This window comes from Nuphar pumila, chromosome 13, assembly GCF_984573655.1.
Source record: "Nuphar pumila chromosome 13, dmNupPumi1.hap1.1, whole genome shotgun sequence".
NCBI lineage: Eukaryota > Viridiplantae > Streptophyta > Magnoliopsida > Nymphaeales > Nymphaeaceae > Nuphar > Nuphar pumila.
This window is the reverse complement of record NC_143261.1, coordinates 31,843,314-31,855,541: the sequence shown is the minus strand read 5'-3', so window position 1 is coordinate 31,855,541 and position 12,228 is coordinate 31,843,314. Positions and strand designations below refer to the sequence as shown.

General features: G+C 36.8%; 1 protein-coding gene across 2 annotated transcripts; it reads right to left on the bottom strand.

The window, feature by feature from the left end:
- Window positions 1-3,838: 3,838 nt before the first annotated feature.
- On the bottom strand, window positions 3,839-11,995 carry LOC149818249 (pyruvate kinase, cytosolic isozyme-like). 2 transcript variants are annotated; one of them, XM_089984499.1, is made up of 4 exons: window positions 11,703-11,995; window positions 11,184-11,456; window positions 5,023-5,484; window positions 3,839-4,826 (listed from the first exon to the last, which is right to left on the bottom strand). In XM_089984499.1, exons 2-4 carry the CDS (start codon window positions 11,439-11,441, stop codon window positions 4,014-4,016), a joined length of 1,533 nt encoding a protein of 510 aa, XP_089840625.1. In that variant the 5' UTR covers window positions 11,442-11,456; window positions 11,703-11,995; the 3' UTR covers window positions 3,839-4,013. The 2 variants fall into 2 exon arrangements, with proteins under 2 accessions (XP_089840625.1, XP_089840624.1); XM_089984498.1 differs by having other exon boundaries at window positions 11,184-11,466; window positions 11,703-11,986.
- Between the last annotated feature and the right edge of the window lie 233 nt (window positions 11,996-12,228).

Below are 12,228 nucleotides of genomic sequence, written 5' to 3'. Positions count from 1 at the left end.
TGCAAATCATTTCAATAGGCCGATTTACGTGAATCTGAAATCACGCAAATCAGCAGAAGTGCAGAATACGCAGTCCCCGTAAATTCTTTTGTGTTGGATGCAGTTGATTTTTGCAGCAATGCTTGATGTGCCACTCACGCACAATCGGATGTAGTTATTGCCTTCTATTATTGCCAAACACGCACTAGCATGATTGACATTAATAAAAGTATTTTCTTTGGCAGTAAGAGTGTTGTATAGGTCGGTTTTCGTAAGATGTCTGAAAGTTTTAGCGTCATGACCATAGTTTATTTGCTTTGATATAGCGTGTTTTCATGGTGGTAGCATAGGTTATGATTACTATTTTTTCTTGCATAATTAGCATCAGTACATTAGTCCGATTGATTTCTAGATTCTTTAGCTACACTAGAGTTTTTATTTTATAGAGTCAATTAGTACCTTTCCTTCTTTTTCATTCACGTCTATTTCCAATTAGAAATCGTATTAATTTTTTTTATACAGATTCAGTCATTCATTGTTTAGTGTATTCAGTAGACTTAGGTGTTTATATCAAATTGATTTATTAGGTTAATGTCATCATCCTTGAGTGGTTTTACATTCAGCCATTTTTTTTAGTTAGTTACCTAGCTATCCTTTTAGTAGTTGAATTTGAGTAGATTGTTAAATCATCAATTTTAGTGTATGCTTCCTTTCTTGGACTAATATTAAGTAGTTTGTTAGTTAGATTGTAGTTAGCTAATGCTGATCACGTTTTATTTATTTCATGATTAGTTTGTTATTTAACTATTTCATGTTATTAGATTGATTATATTTTCATGTCTTTATTGACAATTATTTAGTTGGATTGCTAAAAGTTTTATAAGGATATTAGTTTGTTACATTAATTAATTTCTTGCTTGTTAGTTAGTTAGTTTCGCTATTTTGTCCTTTAGTTATATGTGGTTAGTTATATGTAGTTAGTTTATTTCATGTTAGTGTAATTCATGAGTTTGTGATTTTTAGTTGAAACTAACATTGAAATTATGTGAGTTTTTGTGTTTTGTTTTGTGTTTCATCTTTTAATTCTCGCAGGAAAACGTTTGGACGTGCGGTGAGCCCTCGAAAGTACTCCCAAAGAACCCTTTGAGATCCTTAAAAAGTCTCTTCAAAAAGCTCTTGAGGCCTCTCAAGAATAGAGAAAGGACAAGAAGCAACTGAAGAAACACCAAGAGACAAGAAACTCAAAGCATTGAAGACTTTTTCTTTTCTTTTTAGCTTAGGCTTTTATTTTATTTTAATTCAATTCAATTTGGGTTTGTAATAAGGCCCTTATTATTATTTTTATTTGTTTAAGCTCTCCGTAGAAGGCCGTACTTTCATTTATTTAGTTAATTAATTTTTATTTTTAAGGCAATAAAGAGTAGCTTAGTTTTCCGTGAAATACAAAGTATTTTTTCCGTTCCTTGAGATCGACCCGGACTCCACCACTCGTGCGAGCCGGTTTTTATTATTTGATGTACAGTTTGTACAAACGTTTCTACTGAAAATATATTTTTAAAATGCTTTATTAAAAAAGTTGCATCATCTAGTTAGATAATTCCTTCCACTTCATGCTCATCTCCTTCAACCGATCATATGTAGGAATCCAGCGGCTGCATCTACCTTAGGCTATGGCTAACGCATGTTGCGGATTGCTGACCTGCAGTGTTGTATCTGATCACAACGCTCTAACGCATCTAAGAGATTTCACGCTCTTGATTGTCTTATAATTCACAATCAGCTGAGTGCAATTACTTGTGAATGTTGATATTCTTCTAATACGCTCTTTGTTTGCAGTATTCCGCATAATTTAGTGCAGATCATATCTGTAGCATCTTCCTTAGGTCTGGAAGATGTCTATTTCTAGAATCGGCTTCAATCGGCAGATCGCACAGCTCGTTCACTGCTAATGCAACTTGCGTGTTCGGTATCAAATGAGCTTATGCTCACTGCACCGTATCTCTGAACATAGGTAAGTGCATCGGCAAGTGAACTTCATACATTCATTAGTTTTCAACTGATTGATGTGGTGTGTCTACTGCTTGTGCCAGATCTGTCTAGGCCCCCTGACCAAGATTGAGCTTCAACTGCAGCATCGAGCGGCATAGCACTAGTGCACATGCACCGCTTGTGCGTGTCTGTCTGCACAATCACACCTATGAGCGCAACACCGCATTGCCTCGCGCCTGTGTGCACAGAGAGGAGTGCCTGTGTGCACCTCACCTGCATGATGCACTGGTCGACTTCCTGCAGTGTACAGCCAGCGACAGTTAGCAGCTGCTTGTGGCTAGTGGGCATACCTGGTGCTTGCACGCACCAGAGGTTGCATTGAGTGCTAGGTGAGCCGGTTGTGAAGCGTAGCAGCATGAGATCTCGGGAAAGGTTGAGTCAGACAACCACAACACCTGCGCCGCTTTCGACCAGTGACAAATAAAGTTCGGCACAAAGGGATCAACCACACTTCCAAATATCCCTACGGTGCTTTGCCTCACCAGGCGTATTCATCTCTACTAACCAGTGTTGTGGCGAGGCGCTCCACCAAAAACCGAGGCGAGGCATAAAGCGTAAGCCTCAAAAAAAAATTTAAAACTTTAAAAAATTATAAAAAAATATCTAAAAATACAAATAAATAAAGAAATGCTTTATTGATGAAATAACAACCAATAAGAAATAGAAAATCTCAAATAAGTACTAAAAAATATGATAAAAGTAACTAAAAACTGATTATATAATTGGAAAATATATGAGATTAACAAAAAAAAGTTAAAATGTACTAAGAAACTTATTACATAAATAATTGGAAAATATATGAGATTAACCTACAAAAGTTAAAATATATGAAATTATTCTAAAAAATATGAGATTAACATATAAAAGTAACTAAAAAAAATGATTACATAACTGAAAAATATATAAGATTAACCAATAAAAGAAAAAATATACTAAGAAACTATTTACATAACTGAAAAATATATGAGATTAATCAACAAAAGTTAAAATATATGAGATTATTCTAAAAAATATGAGATTAATATATAAAAGTAACTAAAAAACTGATTACTGAAAAATATATGAGATTAACCAACAAAAATTAAAATATACTAAGAAACTGATTACATAACTGAAATAACTGAAAAATATATGAGATTAACCTACAAAAGTTAAAATATATGAGATTATTCTAAAAAATGTGAAATTAACATATAAAAGTAACTAAAAACTGATTACATAACTGGAAAATATATGAGATTAACCAACAAAAGTTAAAATATATTAAGAAACTGATTACATAACTGAAAAATATATGAGATTAACCTACAAAAGTTAAAATATATGAGATTATTCTAAAAAATATGAGATTAACATATAAAAGTAACTAAAAACTGAGTACATAACTGAAAAATATATGAGATTAACCAACAAAAATTAAAATATATTAAGAAACTAATTACATGACTGAAATAATTGAACAATATACGAGATTAACCAACAAAAGTTAAAATATAGTAATATACTAAGAAACTTATTACATAACTGAAAAATATATGAGATTAACCTACAAAAAAATCTTTTTGATTATGTCTAAGAAGTCTTGTAAAAAAAAAAAATTTTGCCTTAAGGCACATAGGGCCACGCCTCAAGGCGAGGCGCGCCTTTTACGCCTCAAGGTGCAGTTTTGATAACACTGCTACTGACAAACTTCAGCAACAGGGTTTTCACATTTTGGGACGCTAAGACATCAAATACATAATTCAGGTTGTGAAGAAACAGCACCTGCGGAAAATCAAGACCAAATGCATAAACATTATTGAGACAATCCTTTTTACTAGCAAGGACAAAGAGCAAAGCCTTCATATAACAAGTCTATGCAAGAAGCACAAGAGTTATTTAAAGTCTAGAGCCACTTTCAAAACCTCAACAAAAAGAAAGAAAAAAAAAAAGTATAGCTTATTGTAGATTCATCATCTTTGGCTTGACCGGAAACGGAATTCCTCTCATTTAACATTGCAAATCTTTATGACTGACGCAACACCAATACGGTGCAACGCAACGATAGCATCTCCCTTCTTGCAAAGGCCCCGTTTGGAAGCAGATTTCAGTGCAGCATCCAAGATAACTTCGGTGGATTCCGCATCCGTGGCTTTGGCGGAACCCTCAGCCAGCATGGGAATCAAGCCCCTGTAGACCATGCTATGCCTTGCTGGGGTTTCGTCACTGCAGATCCAGTCGAACGAATCTGTCGTCAACACTGGAACCACCACAGACAGAATTGGAACTGCAGGCCTGTACTTGGCAACCAGCTTTGCAGTTGTGCCACCACGCGTCAGCACCACTATCAGTGTTGCCCTGGCCTTGTTTGCTGTGCGCACGGCAGAAGAGGCAAGAGATTCTAGAGGGCTCATAGGCATAGGTGCCAGCCTTATCCTTTCTTTAAAGATGGCACCATAGTCGAGCGAAGATTCAGCCTCTATGCAGATTCGAGACATGATCTTGACTGCAAGCTCTGGGTAAGCACCAGCAGCACTCTCTCCACTGAGCATCACACAGTCAGTGCCATCTAGGACAGCATTTGCTACATCTGTGGCTTCAGCACGTGTTGGACGGGGTGACTTGATCATGGACTCGAGCATTTGTGTCGCAGTCACCACAGGCTTCCCTACCAGGTTGCATTTGTAGATCATCATCTTCTGTGCCAGGAATATTTTCTCCACAGGGATCTCCATCCCAAGATCACCACGAGCAACCATGAAAGAATCCGTTTCCCGAAGAATTTCATCAAAATTGATCACCCCCTCCTGGTTTTCTACCTGCAGTGTCACAAGGATGCACGACAATTAGTTACAACTGCAAACCCGCACTGCAATAGCTACACCCTTTTCAGTATATTTTCGCTGAACAATGAATACAAGGCAGACTCACATCTAAGTTTGAAAGGGAAAGATGTGCCACCAAAAACGTCTATGAGTGCATGCAAAAGCAACTAGAAAGAAGACAGAGAAAGACCTTTGACATCAACTGTATAGTCTTAGCATGTGGCCCAAGAACCTCTCGGACATGCACAAGATCAGATCCCTTACGAACAAATGACAGTGCAATCATGTCAATCTTGTTTGGTACACCCCATTTCAATATGTCCTCCTTATCCTTCTCTGTGAGAGTAGGGAGATCCACAACGACACCAGGCAGATTTACATTCTTTCTCTCACCAAGGACTGCAGTGTTCTCACATCGGCATTTTACTGTTCCAGCTTCAGGGTCGCAAGAAAGAACAGTAAGAGTGATGGTACCATCAGAACAAAGGATGGTATTTCCCGGCTTCAAGTCTACTGGCAATTTCTTGTAGCTCATGCTAATCATGTTTTCATCACCTTTGATGCTGTAATCAGTAGTTATAGTAACTTCTTGACCCTCCTTCAGCTGGACTGGTTTTGAATCCTTCAGAAAGCCTGTTCGAATCTCAGGGCCCTGGGAAATACACAAGACCAAAGAGGGATCTTGAGTTGAGATAAGACATCGGGCTCATATAAATTAATACACCATTCAATAATTATACTCTAAGTAAAAGCTCAGCTGACTCAGCTGAGTCTTGTGAAAAACATGGTCATTCAATTTTTTGACCAAGCAGAGGGCCGAGCGGACTCAGCGAGTTTTTAAACATTGATTTAAAATATATCGAAATAAAACTACCCCGGGATGCCATAAAATTTTTAAAATGCTGTAAAGTACGAAACCTCTATAAACACCATTCAGAATTACGTATGCAGACTCGGGGTAAAAAATGTCAAATCTAAGTTTAACGATCTGAAAGAATGCTTCACATAAGAGACATCTTTATTCCTGTATAGTTCTTTTGTTTTATTGCTCCATACATGAACAAACATCACTAGGAATAACGATGGTTCTATAGATGGCTATCACTGGATCCTAGCTTGCAATTCCATGAATGGGGAGTGGAATTACACACTTAACTGGATGAGAGTAGAATCTGCAATATAGCACCAGAAGTTAAAAAAAGAGAACTTGTAGGGCCTGCATTACTCGTGAGGTTTTCAGGTTTTTGTTTTTCTTCGGGAGATTCGGGCAAAATAAGTAAAAGGAAAAAGAGTACACATAAAAAACAACAAAACTAAGGCCCTGTTGGATTTATTCTTATTTATTGTTTACATATATAAATTTGAGTACATTTTATAAAGAATAATCTTACCTTTACTTTAAATGAAGTGAACATTTTGATCACCAACTGTTTAAATTATAAAATGAAGAAGAAAGAAGAATAGTGGGTAGTAGTGATGATGGTGACGGTAGATGGTGGCAGTGGTGGAGGTAGATAGTGGTAGTGGTAATGGTGGTAGTGATGGTGGTAATGGTTATGATGGCAATGGTGATGATGGCAATGGTGATGGTGGATGGAGGTGGTGGCAATGGTGATCATAGTAGCGGTGATGGTGGTGGTGGTAATGGCGATGGTGGCAATGGTGATCATAGTAGTGATGATGGTAGCAATTGATGATAAAGTAAATATACAAAAGTGTGTGTGTGTGTGTGTGTGTGAGAGAGAGAGAGAGAGAGACTGCATTAAAGGGGTGTGTATGTGTGTGCAAAGGACACTTTACCTCCTACAACAACACTAGGTTATACAGCACTTCATTCACTCAACTAAACCTATCTGGACATGGTGAACACCATATCCATAATTATGCACTTCATAATTTTTCACATGGTCACCTGTGAAGATCTTGAGAAATATAATATATATTTTAGAGCACATCCAAACAAATTATATGCAAACATGCCCCCTTCCTACTTTTCATAAAATGACCTTGATGTCCCATTATCTTCAATCCCTAGGTATCCTATCTTGTAAAAGTACATACGTTTTGAGATGATTTTTTAACAAAAAAAAACTTATTATTGAAACCTTGTAGAAGACCAAATGAGGGGCATAACAATGAGCACCAAGAGCAAGCCATCTTGGGCGAGGGGATGTAATTCATTGATGCCCAAAAGGTAAATAACAACCCAACTAAATAATGTCTAGAAAAAGCACCACATTTTAGTTAAATCAACCCAAAAGATTCTTTAAGGTTGTAATGGATTCAAAACTATGAGCACCACATTTTAGTTAAATAAACCACCAGACCAAGTTCAAATTGCTATCACCTCTACCCTCTGGGTATGATCCAGCTTGCAAGGAGAACAATATATCTAATCCAATGCAAAATAACCTCATTGCAACATCCATGCCTTTTTTTCTTCCCTCTTCCATAAACAATCTTTCATTAACAGGACACTTGGATGATGTAAAAAAACTGGTAAAAAATCAGATTCTTTGGCATTTCCCATGGTAACCAAGCAAAACCTGCTTTCTGCAGTCCTCGAGTGACAAAACTTGTTTCTGAATCATGATTTTTTCTACACACTAAGCATTTGGAAAATCTGCCACTTCACTTTTTTTCAGCGAAACAAAAAAACATGATTTATGGGAGTGGTGGCACGCAATTCTCTTCCTCCCCCACCCCACCCAAACACACACACTTTGTTGCCGCCACAGACACCGTTATTGTTTTCCAGCTCATGAGTAACAAGGAAATGTGTTCTAAACTTAAAACAAAAGGCAGCTTTCTTTTGAAACAAGCACGAGAATTGGCATTCCTCAATGGAAACCATATATTCATATTGAAGAATTAGGAATCATAGATACATGACTGAACTGAAATTTGTGAATGAATCGCTGCATAAAAGTATTTGACATATCTCATAGTGTTGAATCATGTGTATCAACAATTGCATAAAATTTACTTATTATTTTTTATACTTTGACATAAGAAATAAGCATACACTTTGTGAATGTCATTCTTGTGTTAAATACTGTAGACCTAATTACTGTTTCCGAATGCAGCATGTATATTTACATATATTTAAGAATATATTGATTATGATTCTACTTTCTTCATTTTTTTACCCCTTTGATCCTCTCACTACCTCATCACTTTACAGCCCAGGGTTACTGGAAACTCCACTTACATGCGGGAACTCATTTCCTGGGAAACCATTTCTGAAATTGGAAACCATGCATTTCCGAAACTTGTGGGAAACTTCTAAAAAAGCATGGGAAACCTGCTTCCCATTGAGTAAGAAACCTGTTTCACATCACATGGGAAACTCATTTCACTTATTTCGGAAACATGTAAATAAGAATTATTTTTCAATGAAAAGTTGAGATGTATGTGTTATTCAAATTTTAAGTACTTATTTTAGTTGTAATCAATCTAATCATATAGTTTATAAAAAATATTAATCCTTACTGTTTATTATAATATTAGTAAAAAAGTAACATTTATGTAAACTAATAATATTCTTCTCCATATTGTCCACATTTGCACTTTTGCTCCACACAATCAATATATATATATATATTGATTGCTACCCTCGTGGGTAAGGAACAACCCCTACTTACTTCATATGGGAAACTCGTTTCACTTATTTCGGAAACATGTAAATAAGAATTATTTTTCAATGAAAAGTTGAGATATATGTATTATTCAAATTTTAAGTACTTATTTTAGTTGTAATCAATCTAATCATATAGTTTATAAAAAATATTAATCCTTACTATTTATTATAATATTAGTAAAAAAGTAACATTTATGTAAACTAATATTCTTATCCATATTGTCCACATTTGCACTTTTGCTCCACACAATATATATATATATAGAGAGAGAGAGAGAGAGAGATTGATTGATTGCTACCCTCGTGGGTAAGGAACAACCCCTAGTGAAAAAATGTAATATTTTCATTTAGTTTTTTTTCGCACAACTGACTCTCTCTCTCTCTCTCTCTCTCTCTCTCTCTCTCTCTCTCTCTCTCTCTCTCTCTCTCTCTCTCTCTCTCTCTCTGGGTGAAACTGATATATATATATATATATATGAATCCAGGTGTGCAAGGAGATGACTGTCTTAAAACTTTTTGTGGCTTCAGCAGTCACCCCTTTTTGGGTGATATTTTCTTCATACTTTATTATTTATTTATGTGCTACTGATTTTAGCAAACTGAACCATCTGCAGCGGACATCCTAATACACACAATCTAATCTGCGAAAGAAGGACCCACTTAACAAATCTTTTGACTCTAGGAAAATCCAATTCTATAGGATGACTCAAAGTATTAAGGTTGGAAAGATGGGGCCCATTAATGTTTCTTTTGTCAAGGAAACATCTAACTTGTGTTAAAACATCTTCAGAGGGACTTCCATTGATGAGCCTAAGAAGACTTGGGTCAACATCATACACCATATTTTAAAATACAAAAAAAGTTCTTGCTCAATGAATTGTGGTATGAAGGATAGGGGACGTGAGTCTTCTACATAACAAAATTTGGGCTTAATCTTAGACTTTCAAGAGCTTTTCATCCTTATGTGCACACACATTTTGCTACTATTCATATATGCACATAAACATCCAAACTTGCCCCTGCTTTTTAAATAATAATAACAAAACGATGATAACGATGATGGTGGTGGTGGTAGTACATTATAATAAGCAGATAACTTTAGATCCATTACATAACGTACATTATGCAATGAGAACAGTAGAAACTCTGTACTATTCCTAAACAATATGTTGAACTATTAACCAACACTCCTTTTATAGAAGTTTACTATAATGTGTCACTATAACAATATCAAGTATATGACAGTAAAGCTTATCAGTGTTATTGTATGCAACTTATTGTTTTTAGATTCTAGATAGGTCCCTCAATGATTTAAAAAAAAATTACATGTACGTTAAAACATGATAATTTATGCTGTTATCATCATCCTCAAGCCCCTTGTTTCTGTTGAAATCATAAAATGATATACACACAAAAGCAAAGATCACAACAACTGGAGAAGATCATTACATATTTTGAGCATTGAACCACCAGGTTGACCCATAACTACTCAGATATAGAATAGGTCAATCTGATCTGTTCACCCATGTCAGTAAGTAACTTACCCAAGTCGACAACTAGTGATGGTCCAACTTAAATGAGTTTAAAGTCAGCCAAGCGCTTAGACGCACAGTACATAATATATCTATGTCACATGGACACGAGATACCTATTTTTTGTGGTTTTCCATGAAGATTGATATACAAGGGGACACCACATGAGACTAAATTGAAGCATCCCTATGACAGAGAATATATTACAGTACATAGTGATACTTTACCAAGCATTTGTCTTAGGTTTGGCTAAATAAAGTACCGAAACCCCCTGGAGAAATTCAGCAGAGTCAAAGCTTATCAATAGAGAATCTACAGTAAGCAAAGCCTCTTTGAGATTTTAGATTCTTCATTTGCAAATTTTTCATCTTTCAGGAATATGCAGGCTAACAACAACACTGAACAGTAAAAATGCTAACACAGAAAGCACTCAACTTTTTAAGAAGCTTTTTGACCTTCAAAGAGGTTAAGGCGTCTTTCATGTGATCGTATCATGTAGCCAATTCATTTCCAAGATAAGCATCTCACAGCAGCAAGGCATTCAACACTAAGATTACTATTTTTCAAAACAGCAGCTACTTCCCAAGATAAAGCATTTGGCATTCAATTCAGTGCAACTCATAAGATGCACGTCAAGACAAAAATGGAGAGGAAAGCAGGATGCGCCAATGTTTTTCGTTAGCCTCATTGTTCAATTTCATATCAAAGAAAAGATCCAGGAATTAAAGGCCTCAGGGTGTCTTCATTGTTCATCCAATAAACCACGAACAAGTAAGTTCAAAACGTGCTAGTCATAGAGTTTTACAGAAAGCAACGTGAATTTTGAACAGAATTGCAGCGTAATCAATGCCAATAAGGATGGTCAACTAACAAAATGTTTTTTCAACAGCACAACTAACACCAAGACGGTGATGATCGATGTTCGAAGAAGTATCGCTTCCTCAATTCGTGGAAGCGAAAGAAATAGTTCCTTCTAAATTGACTTTGCTTTTTCAGAAACAAAAAAAGTACGTAAAGCAAATAAAAAAGAATTAACAAATGAAAATCTCCAGATTCATTTTTAGTTTCTCCGATTTCAAAAGCAGAGGCCTTAAATCCACGAAGATTCGTGCGAAGGAAAAGAGCAATCACTTGGACTTATTCAAAAGAAGAAGAAAAAGAAAAAAGAAAAGGAGAAACCTTTGTGTCAAGCATGAGGGCGCACAAGATTTGGGTGTTGTGCATGGCGATCCTGAGGTTGTCGAGGGTCTCCTGGTGGTACTCGTGCGTGCCGTGCGAGAAATTGAACCTGGCGACGTTCATACCGGCCCTGAGCAGCTTCTCCAGCATCGGCACCGACCTCGACGCCGGCCCCAGCGTGCACACAATCTTCGTCTTGGGCACGCGCCCGTCATTCGGCAACTCCTTCAGGATCCCCTCGATGTCGATGTTGGCCATCTTCTTCTTCACCTCCTGCAAATCCCTAAACCCCCTAGATCACAACCAAACTCACAAACAGAGAGAGAGAGAGAAGCAAATAAAAAACAAAGACGGGGGAATCTCTCTTTCTTTTTCCTCTTTTTGTTCAGACACGGGAATGAGGAATTTTCTCCTCCTGAATCTCGATTTCCCCTTTGGAGAAGGGGAACGAGAGGAGGGGAAAATATCCTTTTTTTTGTTCTTTATGCCTATTTGGACAAAAGGAAAGGAACAACCAACCTTTGGCCTTAGTCTGCAGTGCACAAACCAGAGCCTCTTCTGCTTCTCTCTTTCACTGCCTCTCCGTCTTGCTTCAAGAAAAAGAGGCGCTAGTTAAACCCAGAGTGTCCGCCGACGGAACTACATGCGGTGGGCCGCGACTTTGGTTATTCCCCCTTTTTCTTTTTGGCGGAAAGAGCGCGTCAGGCTATAGGCGGCTCCAGTGATGACTCGGCTCGCTTCGGTAGTTTAGCTGGCATAAGAATGGGGTTCTTTGAGCTCCTGGGAACACCCAAAAGCGACCCAAACCTGCCTCTCCTGTCTGCCCCTTTGTAGAGAGTGTCATTCTCATAATTGGACCGAATCGGCACCTTACCGACTTTTCCCTCGTTTCTTTTTTTTTTTAATACTTTGTGTATTTTCCTTTTTTTAATATTTTACTAAAATTGTTTTGGGTTTTTATGATTTCTTTTCTTTTCTTTTTAAGAAACAATTTTTTAGACAGGCCGATTATAGAAAAACGATCCGGATTCAGGTTGATTTTCTG